The 24,168-nt window shown below is 39.0% G+C and overlaps 1 protein-coding gene across 3 annotated transcripts in view; it reads left to right on the top strand.

Annotated features, from left to right (window-relative positions):
* The window catches only part of LOC106090082 (four and a half LIM domains protein 2), a 579,753-nt gene that overhangs the window by 332,152 nt on the left and 223,433 nt on the right, over nucleotides 1-24,168 (top strand). Inside the window, exon 2 of one of the 3 annotated variants that reach the window (XM_059361322.1) lies at nucleotides 9,608-9,907. The exons of the other annotated variants lie outside the window; for them this stretch is intronic. Coding sequence (XP_059217305.1) covers nucleotides 9,744-9,907 — 164 coding nt within the window. The 5' untranslated portion in view covers nucleotides 9,608-9,743. The remainder of the gene's footprint in view (nucleotides 1-9,607; nucleotides 9,908-24,168) is intronic. 3 annotated transcript variants of the gene reach the window in all.

Raw genomic sequence — 24,168 nt, 5'->3', positions numbered from 1 at the left:
AGTACACCTCTACATCCAAACTTAAATAAAGATCATATAGGATTCAGATAAAGGCACTTATATTGTTAAACTGTTAGTCAAGCGACATACTATTTTCGTAGCATGGTATTTCACTAAAAGCTCTTTAATTGTCGAAAATAAATATTCCAAGGAAACTTTTGTTGCATATAAAGCGGAGCGGGCCCGGGTCAGCTGGTTCATATAAATGTAAATTATAATACTTTCGATTATATCTGAGTTTAGCTCCAATACGTACTTGTCACTCATTTTGATGTTTTAAATGGGTGTTTAGTGAATAATTTTAGTGTCACTGATGCCTAATTTGATATGGATGCTAAAATTTGGACTGGCCGAATGGACCACTGTTCACACTTGTTTTACAATTAGTGTCGATAGAAATCATCACCACCACTGGATCCAGATATTCTAAAATTACTAGTGTCTAAATTGCCCCTAACCTGTGCTGGGCACAATAACACATGCACACATTACTTCGAAGCCCATTGGCTTATGTTCTTTTACTTGCCCACCACTGCCCTGCACGATACTTTATACTTATAAAACAGAAAAGCAAAAAACTCTTCTGATTCAACAAAGATTTCTTAATTATTAAAATCTTAAGCACGTGCTATAATGCCAATATAAATCAACAGACCAAAGTAAATCATTCTCCTGTATGGAATATTAATTCTCCGAAAACCACAACCACACCACCATCGCCCACCTTGTTTGAAAGTCGCCTAAGCATAAGCAAACACAAAGGCAGAAATTAAAAAAACAATAAATCCCATAATGCAACGGGAAAATTGAAATTCATTCGAAATACAAACATATTTCCATTCTTCTTCTGCTTTTTCGCAGATGCTAAAGATAATTGCTCGCTGCGGAAACCGCACTCCGCCACACCAAATTTGTTTCTCACAACAAAGTGTCTTCGGCTAAAATATGCAAATGTTTTAATAATGCCAATGAATTCATATTTTCCGGCAATTTAAATAATCACAGAACTCAGTGGAACCCCCCACCACTCGGCAACGGAGACGGAGACGGTTATCCTACTCCATCCAATGTAATAAAAATTTGAATAAAATTTTAAATCTAAAGTCAATGTTTTTTTAACATCGCTGAACGGCGGCCAGAATTACACCTTCCACAGTCAGTTGTGTCCTGTTGCCGTCGCCGTCGCCAAGTAACAAAATGACGAAGAGGCATAAAGAGATTCGGCTGTGCCTACAACTGCGGTGGTTGCAAATCGCAAACATTCCATTTATCTTTATGGCATTCCTTTATTAGGCATCTATCTGTTTTGCTTGGAGACGTTGGCGAAAGCGCGGTTTCCCCTGCCTATTCGGTCGATCGGGTAAAAATTAATGAAATTTTCTACTCATTCGGAAGGCTCGTTTGGTGGATAGGTAGCGCGATACGCCGGTAGTTGCTACCTATGACGCAGTGGATGACGCTCCCGATGACATAACAACAGTAGATAGACAGACATCATGATAACATTCCACAAAAAAGTCTACTCACCTTTCCATTTCACTGTGTGTTCTAAAGTGTTTCCTTCGTCCCCCATTCCAAGCAGCACCACCACCCATTCATTTGATTCTTTTCTAATCTTATCAAGAAAATATAAAAAACACAAATGGAATTGCACAAATAAACGAAACGAAACATTGAGTGAATTGCGTGCAATCTTTACATTCTGTTGACATTTATGGAAAAGGTTTCTGTGATTGTATCATTTGTGCTAAACATTGTGAAGAAGTTGTCGGTCTATAGGCTAAGTAGAGTAGACCCAATTACCTCACTTAATTGTTTGTTCTCAATAGAGGTCGAAATTTTTCAATCACAAAATTAAGTTTGGCCGGGCCGAAATTTGGATAACCACCACCTCGGGTATATATGTAAACCTTCATTCGTCATAAACCGGTGAAAAATGCATTAATTATGCACCTATTGCAGCTATACTCATATATAGTCCGATTTGCACCGAATTCGTCACGGACATTGAGTGGCCTAAAAAATACAAATCTCTGTTCAATGTTGGTCTTTTTGCAGTTGTATCCAAATATAGACCGATCTGAACCATATAGAACACGGATGTCGAAAAGCCACCGTTTCAAATTTTCAGCGAATTCGGATAGTAAATACGCCTTTTATGGGGCCAAGACCTTAAATCGAGAGATCGGTCTATATGGCGGCTATGTACAAATCTGGACCGATCTGGGCCAAACATGGATATCGAGGGGCCTAACACAACTCACCGTCCTAAATTTCTGCGCAATCGTTAAATAAATGAGCCTTGTATGGGCCCATGTCCTTAAATCGAGAGATCGGTGTATATGACAGCTATATCTAAATCTGCACCGATCTGAGCCTAATTGAAAAAGGATACCAAGTGGCCCGACACAACTCAGTGTCTCAAATTTCAGCAAAATCGAATTAAAAAGTGGGTCTAGGACCTTAAATCGCCAGACCGGTCTATATGGGGGCTATATCAAGATATAGTGCGATATAGCCCCTCTTCGGACTTCACCCGCCTATGAACCAAGAAAGAAACTGTGCAAAGATTCAGCTCAATATTTTCATTTTCACAAAGAGTGTAGCGCGATTTCAACAGATAGACAGACGGACGGACATGGCTAGATCGTCTTAGATTTTACGACGGTCAATAATATAAAGGGTGATTTTTTAGATATAATTTTTTTGCTGACACTAGTTTAAAGAGCTCATCCACATTTCGCGTTTTGGCTCTGTCAAACATCTTCAGTTTGGTCTATAATTTAACCATGAATCGTCTTACAAACGAACAACGTTTGCAAATTATTGAATTTTATTATCAAAATGCGTGCTCTGCAAAGAAAGTTAATCGCGCACTTCTTCCGTTGAGCCGACGAAGCTCAATTTTGGTTCAATGTGTACGTAAATAAGCAAAATTTTCGATTTTGGTGTGCAGATCAGCCAGAAGCATTGCAAGAGCTACCAATACATCCGGAAAAAGTCACACAGTTTGGTTCAGTTTGTGGGCTGGTGGCATCATTGGACCGTACTTCTTCAAGGATGATGCGAATCGTAACGTATCTGTGAATGGTGAGCGCTATAGTGAGATGAAATCCAACTTTTTTTGCCGAAAATGCAAGAGCTTGACTTATGACATGAGGTGGTGTGCTTCTATTGACGCTTTGGAAGCCAACATAGAAGCATTTATTAGTGAGATAACTTCCGAAATGTTGGAAAGAGTATGCCAAATTGGACTAAGCGGATGGACCATTTTAGGCGCAGTCACGGTCAACATTTGCATGAAATAATATTCGAACTATCGATTCAAATAAATATTTCATGCTTTTTTCGAATTTTATTTGTTTTTTTAGATAATCTTATAGCTCTTAAAATATCACCCTTGTATATAAAGGGTGATATTTTAAGAGGGGGTCGGAAATGGTGTGTGAAATGTGTTGCAAACGGAATGACAAAATGAATATACCCCAAACCTTTGGTGGTGGGTACAAGAATAAAACACAATCGCATAGATTAGAGTTGGAATTGGATAGGAGATCAATGTGGCTCAGAAGTAAGAGCTTCTCTCCAGAGTTGGAACTGATCATATCGAGTATGCATCTCCCATTGAATCTTTGTAAAACGTATTTTTGAATTCAGAAACATTCCCTCCGAGTAGTTCAAGTTCAACTGTTCGTCGTGATAGGGTGATCCGGATGCCGAGCCAGAGAGATATCCATGATATTGTTGAGCAACAATAATAGAAAATACCTTACATTTTCTAGGGGATCCGAAGTCGCTCCATATTTATGTTTCCCAATCCAAACATGAAGAGGTCTATAGCTCTGTTGTCATTGATTCGAATAGAAGATTTCTTCGTCATGTCCGTCACAATAGACCACTGTTTAATTATAAAACATTCTTTAAGAGCCAAGATTGTTATGCTGCGATCTGGTTTGTTAACGGTAGGAACTAAAAGGCATCTTACTTCTCTTCGACTCGAATTTCTGACTGAAATCTGTCCTAATCTAGGAGGGAACCTGTTGCCTAAACACCACGGTTCTTGACAATGATCGAATTTTTCCCAATGCAGTTTTTTAAGAATCCACTGCTCCAACTGCAAAAAAACTTTGGCTTAGTAATTGACTTGTACAACCAAATTTTTTTCTCTCAAATTATAGTAGTTCGGATAGCAGCTAGGACTCTTTACCCCTAGGTACTACTGTGGTACGGAGTATTATTACTTAGTGCATTTGTTTGTTACACGCAGACATACGCATAGAGATAGGCCCATTGGTAAAAAATATACATGTGATATCCTTGGAATGTAGGCTGAAATACTCGATAAATTGGTGCAATATTGGACCAGACGATTGAAAAATTTGGACCGGAGCAACCGACAATATTTACATGAAGTTATCTTAAAAGATAAATGGCAAATGCCATTTCCTCGATTCCAATAAAAGCTTTAACATCACAGCAAAATAAATTATTGTAGAAGTTATTCTAAAAGAACAGCATTTCATTTTCTTCCAATGTGGCAAAGTTTGGCCTATTTCTTCATCTTGGAAAGTAACGAGGAAAATCATTGAATATGTTAAGTTTAAATGCCGCCATGGAAAAAAAAACTGGAGGGAGTTTTACAAGGATTTCATTTTTTATACCCACCACCGAAGGATGGGGGTATATTCATTTTGTCATTCCGTTTGCAACATATCGAAATATCCATTTTCGACCCTATAAAGTATATATATTCTTGATCAGCGTAAAAATCTACGACGATCTAGCCACGTCCGTCCGTCTGTCTGTTGAAATCACGCTACAGTCTTTAAAAATAGACATATTGAGCTGAAACTTTGCACAGATTCTTTTTGTTTTTTGTCCCTAAGCAGGCTAAGTTCAGAGATGGGCTATATCGGACTATATTTTGATATAGTCCCCATATAGACCGATCCGTCGATTTGTTGTTTGAGTTGTGTAAGGCCCTTCGACATCCTTCTTCAAATTGGCCTAGATCGATCAAGATTTGCATATAGGTGTCATATGGCCCCATCTCTCGATTTAATGTTTTTGGCCCATAAAAGGCGCATTTATTGTCCGATTTTGTTAAAATTTGGAACAGTGAGTTGCGTTAGGCCCTTCGACATCCTTCCTCAATTTGGCCTAGATCGATCAAGATTTGCATATAGGTGTCATATAGACGGATCTCTCGATTTAAGGTCTTATGCCCATTAAAGGCGCATTTATTGTCCGATTTTGCCAAAATTTGGGACAGGCTAAGTTTGAAGACAGTGGGTTGTGCTAGGCCCTTCGACATCCTTCCTCAATTTGGCCTAGATCGATCAAGATTTGAAATCACGCTACAGTCTTTAAAAATAGAGATATTGAGCTGAAACTTTGCACAGATTTTTTTTTTGTCCCTAAGCAGGTTAAGTTCAGAGATGGGCTATATCGGACTATATTTTGATATAGCCCCTATATAGACCGATCCGTCGATTTGTTGTTTGAGTTGTGTAAGGCCCTTCGACATATTTCTTCAAATTGGCCTAGATCGATCAAGATTTGCATATAGGTGTCATATGGCCCCATCTCTCGATTTAATGTTTTTGGCCCATAAAAGGCGCATTTATTGTCCGATTTTGCCAAAATTTGGAACAGTGAGTTGTGTTAGGCCCTTCGATATCCTTCCTCAATTTGGCCTAGATCGATCATGATTTGCATATAGGTGTCATATAGACGGATCTCTCGATTTAAGGTCTTATGCCCATTAAAGGCGTATTTATTTTCCGATTTTGCCAAATTTGGGACAGTGAGCTATGTTAGACCCTCCGATATCTTTCTACAATTTGGCTCAGATCGGTCCAGATTTGGATATAGCTGCCATATAGACCGATCTCTCGATTTAAGGTTTTGGGCCCATAAAAGGCGCATTTATTGTCCGCTTTTGCCAAAATTTGGGACAGTGAGTTGTGTTAGGCCATTCGACATCCTTCCTCAATTTGGCCTAGATCGATCAATATTTGCATACAGGTGTCATAGAGACCGATCTCTCGATTTAAGGTTTTGGGTCCATAAAAGACGCATTTATTGTCCGATGTCGCCGAAATTTGGGACAGTGAGTTGTGTTAGGCCCTTCGATATCCTTCAATTTTGCTTTGGTCCAGATTTGGATATAGCCAGATTTGGATATAGCTGCCATATAGACCGATCTCTCGATTTAAGGTGCTAGGCCCATGAAAGGCGTATTTATTTTCCGATTGCGCCAAAATTTGGGACAGTGAGTTATGTTAGACCCTCCGACATCCTTCTCAGATCGGTCCAGATTTGGATATAGCTGCCATATAGGCCGATTTAAAGTCTTGGCCCCATAGAAGGCGCATTTGTAATCCGATTTCACTGAAATTTGACACAGTGACTTATGTTAGGCTTTTCGACATCCGTGTCGTATTTTTAGATATAGCTACTAAAAAAACCAATATTTTGTGATACTCAATTAAACAATGACTTGTACTTATTAGTATTTGGTCCAAATCGAAACATTTTTCGATATAGCTGCTATGGGGCATAAGGTATGCATTTTTCACCGGATTTTGACGAAAAGTGGTTTACATATGTACCCGAGGTGGTGGGTATCCAAAGTTCGGCCCGGCCGAACTTAACGCTTAACGCTTTTATCTTGTTGTTTTTGTAGTTTAAAATCGACATATCTCTTGTTGAGTTCTATATGTTCCAAACGCCATTATTAATCGGTGTTCTTATGATGGCAGTCTCTATGATACATTTGTTCTATGCCGACTTCCCGATTCGTTGAGAATATTAACCTACACAAAAGCGAATAAAATTCGCTAAAAAAGGAAGTGGATGAAATTTTTTTTTTTTTTGGGGATAATCCTATGTGAAAATCACAACATTTGATGAAGATTTGGTGGGATATGATGCAGATTTGAATGTTTCATTGGGAAAAAACAACTACGCTTAAAAAAACCGCCTAATGTACATTTCGCTCACTGGGGTGGTGAATTTCTGTTAAGCATTTTTTATGCTTTTGCTTCAGCAAGAACCTTACAAGCCCGTTGATGGAAGAGGCCAACCACTGGAAATGTTAGGCGTTTAGTGTTTATTTAAAAATAATTCTATTGAAATGTTTTTTTTTATATCTGCTATTATCCCGAATTGTTCTTTTTTACGATTTATCTGTTTATTGCCATTCAATCGGAGAAAACAATTGTTGAGCATTGGCGTATGATTGGACTGCAAAAGTGTTTGCATATATTCCAATTATAGATATTTTTCCGATAACACATTTTTGCTGTGGTACAATTAACGAAAACGCTCTGCAAAAAACAATTGGGGGAAATGTAAGGACTGAAAGTCTATAGGTCGAAAGTAAATAAATTTCAACTTGAATTATAGATAAATTATACGAAGTCTGATCAAAACATAACCATTATTTAACATTTTTTTTAAGTACTTATTTATTCATTAATAATTATCTTGTCCCCTTCAAACTAATCCCCCTCAGATGTTTTTTTTCTATTTTTTTCCCATCCTCGAAACACTTCTGAAACGCGCTTTTGGGTTATACAAATCTTAATACAGTTTCTTGATCCATTTTTTCGCAGAGTAAAAAATTGAAGGGAACACCAAAACACGACTAACCTTTTTATCTGTCAAAAACAAACTGTCCCAATCCAAAATGGCTGATATTTGCAAACCAGACTTGTGTACCAAAACAGTAAGGAAAAGCAAAAGTCGGGCGGTGCCGACTTTATAATAGCCTACACCTACCCTATAGGTACCAAGTGGAAGCTATATCTAATTCTGAATCAATTTTGATGGACCTGGCCGGATTTTTTCACATGTGTTATTAAACAATCCGTATCAAATTTCAAGTAAATATGTTCAAACTGTAATAAATACGGTTGACGACGGATCTGAGAGCTACATCTAGATCTGAACCGATTTTGACCAAACTTCTTAGATATTGTGGTAGGAAAGCTTTTGGCAAGATTTCTCAACAAATGCGCTTGCAGTGTCTCTAGACGTGAAAATCGGACGATATGCATATATGGCAGCTATATATAAATCTGAACCCTTTTCTATGAAATTCATCAGTTATATTAAGAGTCAAAAGAAAATCCTTCCTGCCAAATTTCGAGAGAATCGGTTAACAAATGAGCACTTTACCGCGATATATCTCAAAACCGGATGAACATATACATGGGAGCAACGTTTTTATCTTAACCGATTTTGGCCAAACTTCTTAGATATTTTGGTTGGCATCGAGAAAAGATTGGTCAATAAATGCGCTTGCAGTGTCTCTATAAGAGAAAGTCGAACGATAAGCATATATCTGAACCCATTTCTCTGAAATTCATCAGTTATATTAAGAGTCAAAAGAAAATCCTTCCTGCCAAAGTCAGCCAAGTGAACACTTTATTGTAATATTTCTCAAAATCGGTCGAACAAATACATATATACATGGGAGCTAAACCGATTTCGACTAAACTTTATGTTGGTCGTCAAGGAAAGCGTTGAACAAAAATTTGAGAAGATTGGTTAATAAATGCGCTTGCAATGGCTCTATAAGTGAAAATCGGGCGATATACATATATATATATATGAGAACTTTATGTAAATCTGAACCGATTTCTATGAAATTCACCAGTCGAGAGTCAAGAGAAAATTCATCCTGCCAAATATCAAGAGAATCGGTTAACAAACGACCATTTTATATATATCGGAGAAACATATATATGGGAGCTATATCTAAATCTGAACCGATTTTTTTCCAATTTAAATAGGCTTCGTCTCTAGGCGGAAAAACATGCATGTATCAAATTTCAAGACGATCGGATGAATATTACAACCTGTAGTTTGTACATAAATTAACAGGGACAGGCGGACAGACAGACAGTCAGACATACGGACATAGGTAAATCGATCATCGGAAGGTAATTCTGAGTCGATCGGTATACTTATCCCTGGGACTATCTCTCTTCCTTCTGGGTGTAACAGTGTATAATGAACGAAAATCGAACATACGTAACTCAAGAAATTTAAAAATAAAGGTTATTTTTCGATCAGACCCTCGTATACTCGGAATCACTAATAAATTGTTTGCAAAATGACTTATGGCAGAAGATCCCACTGTGATCTGCTACAAATTCTCTTCCCTCACATCCACTGCTACTGGGCACTGGGCCAGTAGCAGTTATGGGTGGCGATGCCGCTTTTCGTTTTGTGGCAGATTGGAAACTCATAATTGTGAACAGACCAAGCAAGCTGTGCGCTCATAACAGCATCGTTAAAAGCAAACACACAAAACAGTGAAATAAAATCTAATAATCTCTTTGAGTTTGGTGGGAAAAGTTTTTAATGGCTTATTATCATCACGAAGATTTAAATGTTTAATTTGCTTAATTATACACATTTTTATTGGTGGCTTAGCGAAGACAAAAGAAAAAAGAACACAAACTATAAAAAATGATATCAACCGCACTTCTAACATAGCACTTAACATAACAAAATAATATTCTCGAATTGGCTGTGACAAAGCAAAAAAAATATCACAGAGAATCTGACTGCGAATTTACATCTCTCCACTTAGCCGCGAGAAAGGAAATAAAAACTATTTAATAACAACAACAAAATTAATTTAATGTGAGTGATTCGGGTAACTAAAATAACAACAACACAAAGCGCACACAGGAGTGTTCCGTTGCAAACCTCAATAAACAAAAGAGATGGTGAAGATGCTGGATCTGGATCGTCATGCCAATTGCCCCCTCTGGGAGGCATTAGCATCACAAGATGTTCCTTGGACTGGTCTCCACTATGCCTGCCTCAACGTCTTGCACACCTACTGCAAAGTATTTGACAAACAAGAAATTTATGATCTCATTGTAAGGTAAGCACATCACTCCGTCTGCACATTAATTTATGCATGGCTCAGAACAACTTAACAAAATCCATCTCAAGAGTGTTCAGCTCCATTTATGAAGTTTGCAATTTCAATCCCAAATGTTGGTGTGAGTGATAAGCACAAAATGACCTTGCATGATAACATTCAGAGTAATTGCAACTGAGGCAAATGGTAGGCAGGAGCCGTTTATGCCTACACCACTTGGCTTAAGTTTTGTTACTCCTATCGTTTTCTTAGAATGCAAGTATGCACAAGCTGTCAAAGTTTAAATCTTATATTTCAGTGTAGGTCAACATACACAAGAATATTCAGATGTAAATCTGCCGCAACATACATACAATATATATATATATATATATATATATATATATATATATATATATATATATATATATATATATATATATATATACTAGCCGTACCGGGCCCGCTCCGCTGCGCCGTTTTTTACTTTATATGGAAAATTTTTCGGCAATTAAAGAGCTTTTAGTGAAATACCATGCTACGAAAATGGTATTGGGTTGCCCAAAAATTAATTGCGGATTTTTCATATAGTCGGCGTTGCCAAATTTTTTCACAGCTTGTGACTCTGTAATTGCATTCTTTCTTCTGTTAGTTATCAGCTGTGACTTTTAGCTTGCTTTAGAAAAAAAGTGCAAAAAAAGTATATTTGATTAAAATTCATTCTAAGTTTTATTAAAAATGCATTTACTTTCTTTTAAAAAATTCGCAATTACTTTTTGGGCAACCCAATATATCGCTTGACTAACAGTATAACAAAATAAGCGCCTTTATCTCAATCCCATGTGACCTTTATTGGACTGTGAGTTCGCTCGGAGGGTTTAATGTCATCTAAGTCTGAGTGTTAGATGTACTCCACTTGGTCCGGAGAAAAATATCAGCATCGTGCTCTTCTCTCAAATACCATATATCTAAACTCCATATTGCCATTGGTTAAGGGAGAGATTAAAGGATGAGGCGTCCCCCAAACACTTGGCCCCAAAGTGAATATCAAATTTGTTTTTGAATCTCAAGTACCATTCATTTCAGCCACTTATGGGCATGGTCGGTAAATTTTTACCCTTTGGGGGGTGTTTTGGGGAAGGGGTGGTGCCTTAAATACATGGTCCCACATTTGGATATCACATTCGTATTCTACTCCCAAATAAATTTATGTAAGCCCTATGTTACGATGGTCACTAAATAATTGCTGCTTGTGTGGTATTTTGGGCCCCACATTGACATGGTCGGTATATATGCCCGATTTAGAGGTGTGTTGGGGAGTGGCGTGGACGCCCAAACAGTTAGACCTGAAAATATATCAGCATCGTGCTCTATACTCATTTATTTCAATCCCATATTGCCACTGGCCTCGAAATCGGATATCAAATTCGTTTTCTTATCTCAAATACCTTTCATTTAAACCTCTTATTGCATAAGTCAGCCAATATGTCCGGTTTGGGGTATCGGCCCTAAAAACTATCAATATTGTGCCCCACTGTCTTAAAAACCCAAATTGTCTTGGTGAGCATATATGTTCTACTTGGTCGTGGGACGTCCCCTAGACAGTTGGTCCCGAATGTTGATATCAGATTCGTGGTCTACTCCCAAATACCTTTCATTTGAGTCCCATATTTCCGTAGTCGGCAAACATGACCGGTTTAGGGGGTGTTTTGGGGGATGGGGCGGCCACCCAGTGACTTGACCAAAATACCTCTTATTTGAGCCCCATATTGCAATGGTCAGCAAATGTTTCCTATATGGGTGTTGTTATGGAGGTGGGCTGGCCCCATAAACACTATTTCCTGAATATTGATATCAGATTCGTGCATTACTCCCAAAGACCTTTCATTTGAGCCCTATATTGCTGTGGTCGTAAATTTGTCTTCTTTGGAGGATGTTTTTGAGAAGGGGCGGCCCACCAAAAACTTTTCGTGGGATATGGATATGAGATTCGTATTCTAATCTCAAATACCATTCATTTGAGCCCCATATTGCCATGGTTAGTAAATAAGTCCAGTTTGGGGGCGTGTTTTTGGGCAGGGGTGGACCCCCAGAAACTTGATGCAACATTTGGATATCAAATTCGTATTCTACTCGCAAATACGTTTCATTTGAGTCCCATATTACCATGGTCGGTAAATATGACCGATTTGGGGGTTGGGGTGGGTCCCCAAACACTTAGTACGACAATTGGATATCAGACACGTTTTCAACTCGAAAATACCTTTCATTTGAGTCTCATACTGTCGTGTTTGGTCTATATATATATATATATTTGGTATATATATATAGAACAATACGATATCCATTCGAAATTTGGATACCGAATTTTTGTTTGTAGGTTATTATGAGAGAGCACACAAAATTTCGCTTAAATCGCACCACCCATCTCCGAGATCTGGCGATTCTGAAAATTGGGGTAAGGGGGAGGGTCCGCCCCCCTTCAGATATCAAAAAATATAGTACCCTATTTTCACCACGGGATCATTTTAAACTATCTGTGAAAATTTCAAGAAAATCGGTTTAGCCGTTTCTGTATGGCAGCTATATCCAAATCTATATGGCAGCTATATCCAAATCTGGACCGATCAGTGCGATAATGCACAAGTATGTTAAGGGGCTTAACTTAACTCACTGTCCCAAATTTCGGCGACATCGGACAATAAATGCGTGTTTTATGGGCCTAAGACCCCAAATCGGAGGATCCGTCTATATGGCAGCTATATCTAAATCTGAACCGATCTGAGCCAAATTCACAGAGGACGTCGGAGGGCCTAAGACAACGCACTGTCCCAAATTTCAGCAAAATCGGATAATAAATGTAGCTTTTATGGGCATATAACCCTAAATCGGAGGATCGGTCTATATGGCAGCTATATCCAAATGTGAACCGATCTGAGCCAAATTGACGAAGGACGTTGTAAGGCCTAACACAACTCACTGTCCCAAATCATAGGAAAATCGGCTAATAAATGTGGCTTTTATGGGCCTAGGACCCTAAATTTGAGGATCGGTCTATATGGCAGCTATATCCAAATCTGAACCGATCTGAGCCATATTGACGAAGGATATCGAGTGGCCTAACACAACTCACTGTCCCAAATTTCAGCAAAATCGGATAATAAATGTAGCTTTTATGGGCATATAACCCTAAATCGGAGGATCGGTCTATATGGCAGCTATATCCAAATGTGAACCGATCTGAGCCAAATTGAGGATATCGAAGGGCCTAACACAACTCCCTGTACCAAATTTCAGCAAAATCGGATAATAAATGTGGCTTTTATGGGCCTAAGACCCTAAATCGGCCGATCGGTCTATATGGGGGCTATATCAAGATATAGTCCGATATAGCCCATCTTCGAACTTAACCTGCTTATGGACAAAAAAAGAATCTGTGCAAAGTTTCAGCTCAATATCTCAATTTTTAAAGGCTGTAGCGTGATTTCAACTGACAGACGGACAGACGGACGGACATGTCTAGATCGTCTTAGATTTTTACGCTGATCAAGAATATATATACTTTATAGGGTCGGAAATGGATATTTCGATGTGTTGCAAACGGAATGACAAAATGAATATACCCCCATCCTTCGGTGGTGGGTATAAAAATATCGGTCCATATGGCAGATTTATCCAAATATGGTCCGACTTGAATCTTACCAAGCACATGTTGCGATAACTCTAGTGCAACTTTATTTGCTCACTTAGTTGACTATAACAGAGCGTTTGTTCCGCTTGCCAAAATCAGAATAAATTTTCAAGTGCCATAAACTTCTGCGCTCTTTTCTAGCTTCTGAAGCAAAGTTTGGTAGCTCCATCAGTGTCGCCATTCCTATTCACACCTGCATCTTGTGTAAACTTCTCCAGCAGTTTATTAAAAAAATTAAGTGATAACCTTTTGCTCTGTGTGGAACTTGGGGCCGATTCCCGCATCCGTAATTGACTTAGTACACTGAAAAAAATTGACCTAAAATTTAAGAGTTTTTCTGATTCGTAGGATTTTGGCAATGAAAGCGAGCCAACATGAAGATGCTGTCTTTAAATTTAAGTTCCTGTTTACTTACGGACATGACCACTCGTTACAAATTTTGATCGCTGATTGGTTCTTTTTTTACTTCACGGATGGCTGTACAATTATATGTTTTTGCAAAAATTATTTTTTTAAACTCAGCATCTAAACGTAAAAACGTTTAAATACGCTCTTATTTGTGAGGCTATTTTGCGGCTTTAACTACGGTTCACTGTTCACTTTGCCATGGAAATTCATATCCTTACAGACTAAGATTACAATTCAACAATATAAAAATACTAGGTGGACAGGGCTCGCTCCGCTATGCCTTCTTTCAATCTCGTATTTTATCTGAATTCCTATACTGGAACGGTCAGGAAAAGAGTCCTGTTTGGGGGTGCTGTTACGGCCTTTCAGATATTTCGCCTCAATGTGGATAGCATATTGGTGCTCTACACCAAAGTTTCTTTCATTTGAGCCTTATATTGCTGTGGTCGGTAAATATATTCGGTATGGGGGTATATCAGATTCGTGCTCTAGTTTCAAATACCTTTCATTTGAGCCTAATATTGTTATAATTGGTCTATATTTCGTCTATATTTTTTGGGCGCCCGCCCTAGATATCCCACCTTACCAAATTTATGTTTTGGAGTGATTATAGACAAACAAATTTTGCGTAAATCGCCCCACTCATCACCGAGATTTGACTCTTTTGAAAATAGTGTAAGAGGAGGGTCCGCCCATTAAAGTTTGGATTTTAGATCTATTTCCTCCCATTTGGTTGTGATGGTGGATTGGAGTAGCCAAACCCTTTGCCCCGAAAGTGGATATCAGATTCATAGTCTACCCCCAAAAACCACATTTGAGCTACATATTGCTATAGTCGGTATATATGTGTGGTTTAGGGGGAGTTTTAGGGATGAGTCGTCCCTGAAACACTTGGCCATAAAACAGATTTCAGATTTGAGTTCCGTTTTGCCATAACCCACAAATATGTCCAGTTTGAGGGGTATGTAGGGTGGGATGTCGACCCACGCACTTAGCCCTTAAAAAATATCAGCATCGTGCTCTAATCTCAAATTTCTCCTATTTGAGCACCAATTGCCATTAGTTTAGGGGGAGTTTATGGGGTGAGACTACCCCCAAAAACTTGGCCTCATAATGGAATAGTAAATTCCTTTCCTACTATCAAATACCTATTATTTGAGCCCCTTATTGCCATAATAGGCAAACATGGCCAGTTCCAAGGGAGTTTAGCGGGCGGACCCTGAAATGATATCAGCATCGTGCTATAGCACGATTTTGATTGAGCCCCATAATGTCAAGCATTTTGAAATGGCGATCAAAATACCCAGGACTAGGGATCTCGTTCAGATCCACACTAATTAAGTTTTTTTTATACCCTCCACCATAGGATGGGGGTTATACTAATTTCGTCATTCTGTTTGTAACTACTCGAAATATTCGTCTGAGACCCCATAAAGTATATATATTCTTGATCGTCGTGACATTTTATGTCGATCTAGCCATGTCCGTCCGTCTGTCGAAAGCACGTTAAATTCCGAAAGAGTAAAGCTAGCCGCTTGAAATTTTGCACAAATACTTCTTATTAGTGTAGGTAGGTTGATATTGTAAATGGGCCATATCGGACCATGTTTTGATATAGCTGCCATATAAACCGATCTTGGGTCTTGATTTCTTGAGCCTCTAGAGGGCGCAATTGTTATCCGATTGGAATGAAATTTTGTACGACGGATTCTCTCATGACCATCAACATACGTGTTTATTATGGTCTGAATCGGTCTATAGCCCGATACAGCTCCCATATAAATCGATCTCTCTATTTTACTCCTTGAGCCCCCAAAGGGCGCATTTCTTAATCGAATTGGCTGACATTTTACACAGGTCTCCAACATATAATTTAATTGTGGTTCAAACCGGACCATATCTTGATATCGCTCTAATAGCAGAGCATATCTCTTCTTATATCCTGTTTTGCCTAAGAAGAGATATTGGGAAAAAAACTCGACAAATGCGATCCATGGTCGAGGGTATATAAGATTCGGCCTGGCCGAACTTAGCACGCTTTTACTTGATTGTATTGGTTACGCATTCAAAATCATATGTCAAAGCTAACATCTCTATCCCAATTTGAGGGTAAAAAGTGTACTCTCCTACCAAAGACCTTTTATTGCGGTCCCATTCTAACATGATCGGCCTTTTTTTTATTATTTTTAGGGTGATTGCCGTCTGACACATCCTTTCATTTGAATACAATATATTCTCGGTCGCCCTGAGAGTTTGGTGTTGTTTTTATTGGGTGGTCGGCACCAGAACGTCCTGGCCGAAACCCTGCCTGTTCCTTCCTCAAAATGCGGTCAAGTGCAGGCGAAATACGTTCAAGAAGAAGTTGTTTGCTAACATCACATTATTTATTGCGTTTAGCAATGTAACCCCCCCAGTTCTTACAATGGGTGAGGTCACCCTTTTTTGGGATTGTGACCATGGTTACCTTCTTCCATTCCGTTGGTACAGCGTTTGTATCCCAGGCCTCCCTTATTATTGGGGTGATCGCTTGAGCTATGTGGTATGTCTCATGCCGCAACAGTTCAGCAGGTATATTATCAGGGCCGGCTAATATGCCATTTTTGAGTGAGACCAGAGCTGAAGAAACAGCGCCATTGTTCTAAGTGCTGTTCGGGTGTTGTTAATTCCGATCCGTCCTCATCTTTTATTATTGCCGTTGGTCTTATATTGTTGTCGCTCATTAGTTCTGCCAGCGTATTAAAATATATATTAGCTTATCTCTGCGCTGCTTGACCTCGCTGCTTGGTCATCGAGGCGGTGAGGCGATATTCAGATATGGCCGCTATTTTAGTTACTTGATTTGGTCCGTAGTGGAGCATTGCGTAGACGTTTCCGGTGTTTCGGTGTTTTTTCCTCTGTAGCTTCGTTGCTTATCCATGGTTTTTGGGATCAACGAGCAATGCCTACGATAGAGGTGGCCGTCTCTGTAAATGATGCTGCTGCTATGTCGGCCCATGTATGGTTGTTATTTTGCAGATTCTCCGTTCATTTTGCCTTTTACCTTGCCTTTGTGGGGGAATTTTCTTGCGCAGAAATCAACCAATCTGTCGTCATTGTCATTCCTGGTATCACCAAGTTCTTGCATTCCAATGATTGATTGTATTGGATTGCCCAAAAAGTAATTGCGGATTTTTCATATAGTCGGCGTTGACAAATTTTTTCACAGCTTGTGACTCTGTAATTGCATTCTTTCTTCTGTCAGTTATCAGCTGTTACTTTTAGCTTGCTTTAGAAAAAAAGTGTAAAAAAAGTATATTTGATTAAAGTTCATTCTAAGTTTTATTAATAATGCATTTTCTTTCTTTTAAAAAGTCCGCAATTACTTTTTGGGCAACCCAATAGATTATTGTTGTTATTGCCCACCTTGTCGTGTCACTGAGTCGAGTGAGGAATAGAACTGATCCTTTGGTTTCGGTTGGCGCGTAGTATTGGACAATGGATATTTTGCGGAATTATGCATTTAATCTTGCCGTCATGATGCCTTCAGACACAACATTGTACGATAGAAAAGCTCGCTTTGCTTCCGGCGACAGTAAAAGACCGAACCCATTTATTCGGTGGATTTCATTGATTGGAAAAATTAAGTGGTAGCCATATGCATAGGTCGTCATCAGGGGGTTGTCAGTGCCTTTATTTCTTGTTGATGTTTCTGTAATAGTGATTTTTAGATGGATGGCGGATTGAGCCATCGCATCAGTAACTAGTGCTAGGGCTGTCAGCGACCCACTAGGCCGGACTTTCTTGATGGTTAATCTTTTGAAGATCTGCGAGCGCGACCGTTGGCCATTTCCTTTGGCTCATCCGCTGCCAATCTTATTGCACGAACCAATCGTGATCATATTCGTATCCGTGCAAGCGGGACACCCCATGATTGTGCTTTCTTCTTGATTCGCCCAGTGTATTTTATTTCTGCAATACCCGTCATAACTGAAGAGCTTTCCCCAATCCACCACCTGGGAAGTCGTACGCTGGGAGATATAGCAGGGAACTCTGCACGCACTAAAAGAGCGTTGATACTTCGATCTCAAAGCAGTTTTATGGCCAGGACTACTCTAAATTGGCTAGCTCCTTACCACCAAGTATAAAAGCTCTCTCTTGCCTTAGAACTCCTTCTTAGACACTCATGGTGTAATGCGCTCGAATGGATGCTTGACTAGATCGAACTTGGTTTACAATGGACGCTACCCCATAGTTCTGCCAGTAAAGTCTCGATATTTCCAGCTTTATATACAATTTATTCGTGAATTTCTTTTTCATGCTGAGCCCAATTTGATGCTTCGGACTATATGGGACGAATATTATGTAGCTAGACTTCTTAAATCTTCTATAAAATTTTGCTTCCGATCACGCAAGACATGCACAATGTATAAGCACAGGTCACATTCCCAGCGCATGCACGCTCTTCCTCCGGAAAGGTCTAACTTTTCCTTACCGTCTTCAATAGCAGGCATGGATTTCGCGGGCCCTTTCTCGATAATAACATTCATCTTGAGAAATGCTATTTGTCATTAAAGTTAGGTTTGCATCTTTATTTGTTTTACAACAAAGCAATTAATTTAGATCTTTGCCCCGAGTAGAGTTGAGCCTTTTTAGCTAAGTTGAAGCGATTTGATGGCCGTCGAGGCCTACCTAGCAAAATTATGTCCGACCAAGGCACAAACTTTGTGGGGGCCGAATGTGTTTTAAGAAGAGAATTCGAAGCCTTTGTAAACACCGTATTTCAGGACATTGCTAAAAATATTCATCTCACAGATTCGACTGGAAATTTATCCCCCCACATTCACCGCAAATGGGGGGCCTGTGGGAGTCTGTTTTCAAACCCTTTAAAGTGCACTTCAAAACGGTAGCAGGCTCTCAAAAGTTCACCTTCGAGGAATTTGCCACATTATTAGCCCCCATCGAGGCGGCATTGAACTCAAGGCCGTTATGTCCTATTCCCGACGATCCAAATGAGTTGCTCGCGTTAACTCCAGGGCATTGCTTGCTGGAAACATGAATATTTGAAAGAGCTTCAGAAAAGCTATAAGTGGCAGAAACCGAAATGCGAGATATGGGACTATGACTTAGTCGTGATTCAAGATGATTTACCACCAAGTGCGGTCGTGAAATCCCCCCGACGCTAAGACACAAAAGACAATTTATTTGAGTCGTTTAATGTCGACATCTACATGCCCGGCTGAACGGCAGGACGTGACCCAAATACTTGAATCTTTTTATATTAATAGTAGATTCGAACTCTATTTCTCTCAAAATGGAATGATTCCTTAAAAAGTTTGGAAGTTGATCATCTTTACATTAGGTTTGCTTATTTTTGGCCCGAATCTTTAAAAATAGGACAAACATTTTTTCAGTGTACTTCTGCATCCGCCATCTGGTAAATCTATTCGAAACTTTGAATAGAATATGCGAGTTTTTTCCCGCAGCGATTTACCTATCGTAAACAACCAATGTTCGCCTATTTTCAAGGAATTAGGTAAAAAAATAGGACATTGAAATATTTATTTAATAAAATAAAGCAATAATTACAATACATTCACATTATTGGTATATTAATTTGAAAAGACAAAAATATTTGTGCTTAAACAAAATTGGCAAAGCAAGCTAATCAAATTGTCTACAAGCACGACCAAGCAAAAAATTATCTCATTTAACCCTAAAATTAAATGTGACACGAATTTTTTTCAGAAATAGCTGCTAGCTTTGTTGTTGTTTCTTGTACTTGCCCGAAAAACAAATATTGAGGAAGCGCCGTTGGCTGTGATAGAGTAAGCCTCATAATTCTTAGTTCTCTTTCACATAAAACAACAATTTATTGTGTAAAAATTGGGTTGCCCAAAAAGTAATTGCGGATTTTTCATAAAGCCGGCGTTGACAATTTTTTTACAGCTTGTGACTCTGTAATTGCATTCTTTCTTCTGTCAGTTATCATCTGTTACTTTTAGCTTGCTTTAGAAAAAAAGTGTAAAAAAAGTATATATGATTAAAGTTCATTCTTAGTTTTATTAAAAATGCATTTACAATGCTTTGTTTTAAAAAATCCGCAATTACTTTTTGGGCAACCCAATAGTTAAACATGTGTAAAAGCGTGCAAAGTTCCGCCGGGCCGAATCTTACATACCCTCCACCATGGATCTCATTTGTCAAGTTCTTTGCGCGATATCTCTTTATAGACAAACAAAGGATAATGGATAAGAATTGTTATGGTTTTGGAGCTATATAAGGTTGTGGACCACAGTAAAAGTCATTGCGCAAAATGTTCAACCAAATCGAATAAGAATTGCACCATATGGGGGCTCAAGAAGTCAAATCGGGAGATCGGTTTATATGGGAGCTTAGTCAGCTTATAGACCAATTCAGACCATATCTAGCACGTATTTTTGAGGTCATAGAAAAAATCGTTGTACGGAATTTCAGTCCAATTGGATAAGAATTGCGCCCTCTAGAGGCTCAGGTAGTCAAGATCCGAGATCGGTTTATATGAGACGATTTAGACCATACTTGGCATAGGAGGGCCAAACAAACATTTCAATCAAAATTTCAGCCAAATCGCATGATAGTTGCGCCTTCTAGAGGCTCAAGAAGTCAATAAGCTAGAAAGGTTTATATGGCAGCTACATCAATACATGAACCGATATGGCCCATTAACAACCCAAGTATGCGTGCAAAATTGCACGTGTCTAGCTTTATTCCTTCGAAAGTTAGCGTTCTTTCGACAGACGGATTGACATTGCTAAATCGACTTATAATGTCAAGACGATCATGAACATATTGGGTTGCCCAAAAAGTAATTGCGGATTTTTTAAAAGAAAGTAAATGCATTTTTAATAAAACTTAGAATGTTAATCAAATATACTTTTTTGCACTTTTTTTCTAAAGCAAGCTAAAAGTAACAGCTGATAACTGACAGAAGAAAGAATGCAATTACAGAGTCACAAGCTATGAACAAATTTGTCAACGCCGACTATATGAAAAATCCGCAATTACTCTTTGGGCAACCCAATACATATATACTTTGTTTGTTTGGTCCCAAATCAATATTTCGATGTGTTACAAACGGAATGACGAAATTATTATAAAAAACAATGGCAAACATATTGTTTAAAGCGTTTTTATACCCACCACCGTAGGATAGAGGGTATATTCATTTAGTCATTCCGTTTGCAACACATCGAAATATCAATTTCCGACCCTACAAAGTGTATATATTTCGGATCGTCGTAAAATTCTATGACGATTTAACGATGTCCGTGTGTCTGCCCGTCCGTCTGTTGTAATCACCCTACAGTCTTCATTGAGATATTGAGCTGAAATTTGGCACAGATACGTATTTTTGATGCACGCTGGTTAAGTTTTTGAACGGGCCAAACCAGACCACATTTGGATATAGCTGCTATATAGAACGATCTGCCGATAAAGGTTCTAATGCCCACATTTGGATATAGCTGCTATATAGAACGATCTGCCGACATCTGACCTAAATATGGTTCAGATCAAACAATATTTAGATATAGCTGCCATATAGACCGATCTACCGATATAGGGTCTGGAGTCCTTAAAAGCTTTATTTATTACCCGTTTGCGCTGAAATTTGAAACAGTGGGTTATTTTAAGTTTCCCGATATCTCACCTAAATATGGTTCAGACCGATATCCCTATAAAAGGTCTGAAGCCCATAAAAGCTTCATATTTTTTACCGATTTCGCTGAAATTTTAAACAGTGAGTAGTTTTAGGCCTCCCAACATAGCACCCAATTTGGTTCAGATCGCACTATATTTAGATATAGCCGTCATATAGACCGATCTGCCGATAAAGGGTCTGAAGCCCATAAAAGCTTTATTTATTACCCGATTGCGCTGAAATTTGGAACAGTGTATTATTTTAAGCCTCCCGACATCTGACCTTAATATGGATTAGATCAGACTATATCATGGCATAGCTGCCTTATAGGCCGATCTTCCGATAGAGGGTCTGAAGCCCATAAAATCTTTACTTTTTATCCGAATTTCAAACTGAGTAGTTTTAGGTCGTCCAACATCTGACCCAAATATGGATCAGGTTGGACTATATTTAGATATATAGACCGATCTGCCATATAGACCGATCTGCCGTTTATGGGTCTGGAACGCAAAAAACTGCATTTATTACCCAATTTCGTTGAAATTTGAATCAGTGAGTTATTTAAAGCCACTCGCCATCTGACCCAAATATGGTAAAGATCGGATTTGGATATAGCTGCCAAAAAAGTCAATATTTTGTTCTACAAAATTGAACAGTGAATTTGGGTGCCGAATTTGGGTACATAAGTTATCCAATTTTCACTGGACTGTGACAATAGGGGGTTTTCATATTCACCCGAGGTGGTGGTACGGCATTAATCTTCGCATATTAATCTGTCCCATGCCGCTATGGATATTGGCTTGTTGTGCGCTCTAAATGCTAAAAACTAATCTCGAAAAAGAAAGTCTATGTGGTATCCCAATAGACTACATATATTGTGTGTTTGCTTAGAAAATAGACTGCCACTCTAACATAACCTAACCTTTCCTTGAATCGGACAGCACTCATTTATATGTGAGGAGTTTGCCCCTGTTCCTTAATAGAATCTTCGTGGCGACTTCGCTTACTAAATGTAGACAAGACAATTTAACATATAGCTCTGTCGAAGGCGGCTTTGTAGTCGACGAAAATATGGTAAGTGAGGCTATTCCTCTCTTAAGTCTTTTTCCGGTATTAAATTTTTCAACCGACAATCCATCTGTACTTGCTGCCCTGTTGTACTTCAGCCCAATTTCTGTTGCGTAAACCTCATTCAATATAGGCGGTATACGTAATTTACCATCATTAGGAATAGGTCCACTAACCTAGACACTCTGAGCAACAGCGAGGGTCGTTGCCGTTGTCTAGCGTGCGAAACCAGCAATATCACTTCCAAAAGATGCACAAATAATATGTTTATACCGTGGAAGAAATTGCTGTTGTAAGGACAGGAAATCCATGACAATCACGAAAACACATGCGTTGGAAAATAACAGCTATTTTGAAAGGTGGCAAACTTGGTAAATGTCGTACTTACATCGTTAACATGGCCCTTGGAGCCTCCACACCTAGTGTGGTTCAATAAGTCCCGTAACGGAGGACGAAATGTGTTCCACAGAGTTTGGTGCGTTATGATCTCTGGTTTTCCATATCCATTGACAAGAATATCTTCGATCATTAAGCTCGTCTCGAAAGCGATCCAGTCACTTTTGCTCGTGGGCCGACAAACAAACCTACGGACGACTGTGATCCAGACCTATTGGAGGTGGCTATATTTGCACAATTCCACAATTTATCGAAATCGATGAAAAAGACTTTCTCATGAAGTCGAATTGGGAATTTTTTTTACGGGTTTACATCAGGATGCGGTCGCCTATAGCCCATATTTAATCACAACCTGTTTATAGCGAAAAAATCATCTATGCCAAACCAATTTTAAAAACCATAGACGTGATTACAATAGAGAGATAGGCAGAAATGTTCGACGATCAAGAACATATGTATAAGCCCAGCAAAACTTTTGCTTCAAAAGATGTAGAGAAAAATTAGTTTTAGCGGATCCGGATGTACTCCAAAACTGCACGAAATGCTGTGATTATAATATAGGGTTGTCGCCAAAAAATTCGTAATTTTTTCTGCATCCTTTTCAGTGAATTTTATTTGCTTTTTTATGTCGGTTTAGGTTAGGTTAGATTAGGTTGAAAAGAGGGTGTAGAAATAAATCCAACCCATGCCACTGACACTCCGATCGGAAACCTCTTCCCTTCCTTCCAGGTTTCCTATCGTCGCCTCGATTATACCGCGATGGTATAAGCTGCTCCCATCCTCAATCCATTCTCCCATCGCCTTAAGTCCTATAACCGCAGTGGCTGCCTCACACTTAATCTGTATGTCAATTGGTCGGATATCTAGAATAGTCTCCAGTGCCCTAGTGGGGTGGTCCTCATCGCTTCGCTTATGCCAAGACAACATGTTCTCTGAACCTGTTGTATGGTCCTTATGTTGCACTTTTTCTTCATAGCAGTCCACCAAACTACTGAGGCGTAAGTAAGTATTGGTCGAATCACGCCGTGTAGAGCCAGTGGGCTATCGTCCTCCTATGCGTCA

This window comes from Stomoxys calcitrans, chromosome 1 (assembly GCF_963082655.1).
Source record: "Stomoxys calcitrans chromosome 1, idStoCalc2.1, whole genome shotgun sequence".
In the NCBI taxonomy this organism is placed as follows: domain Eukaryota; kingdom Metazoa; phylum Arthropoda; class Insecta; order Diptera; family Muscidae; genus Stomoxys; species Stomoxys calcitrans.
This window is presented reverse-complemented; position numbering and strand designations above follow the sequence as displayed.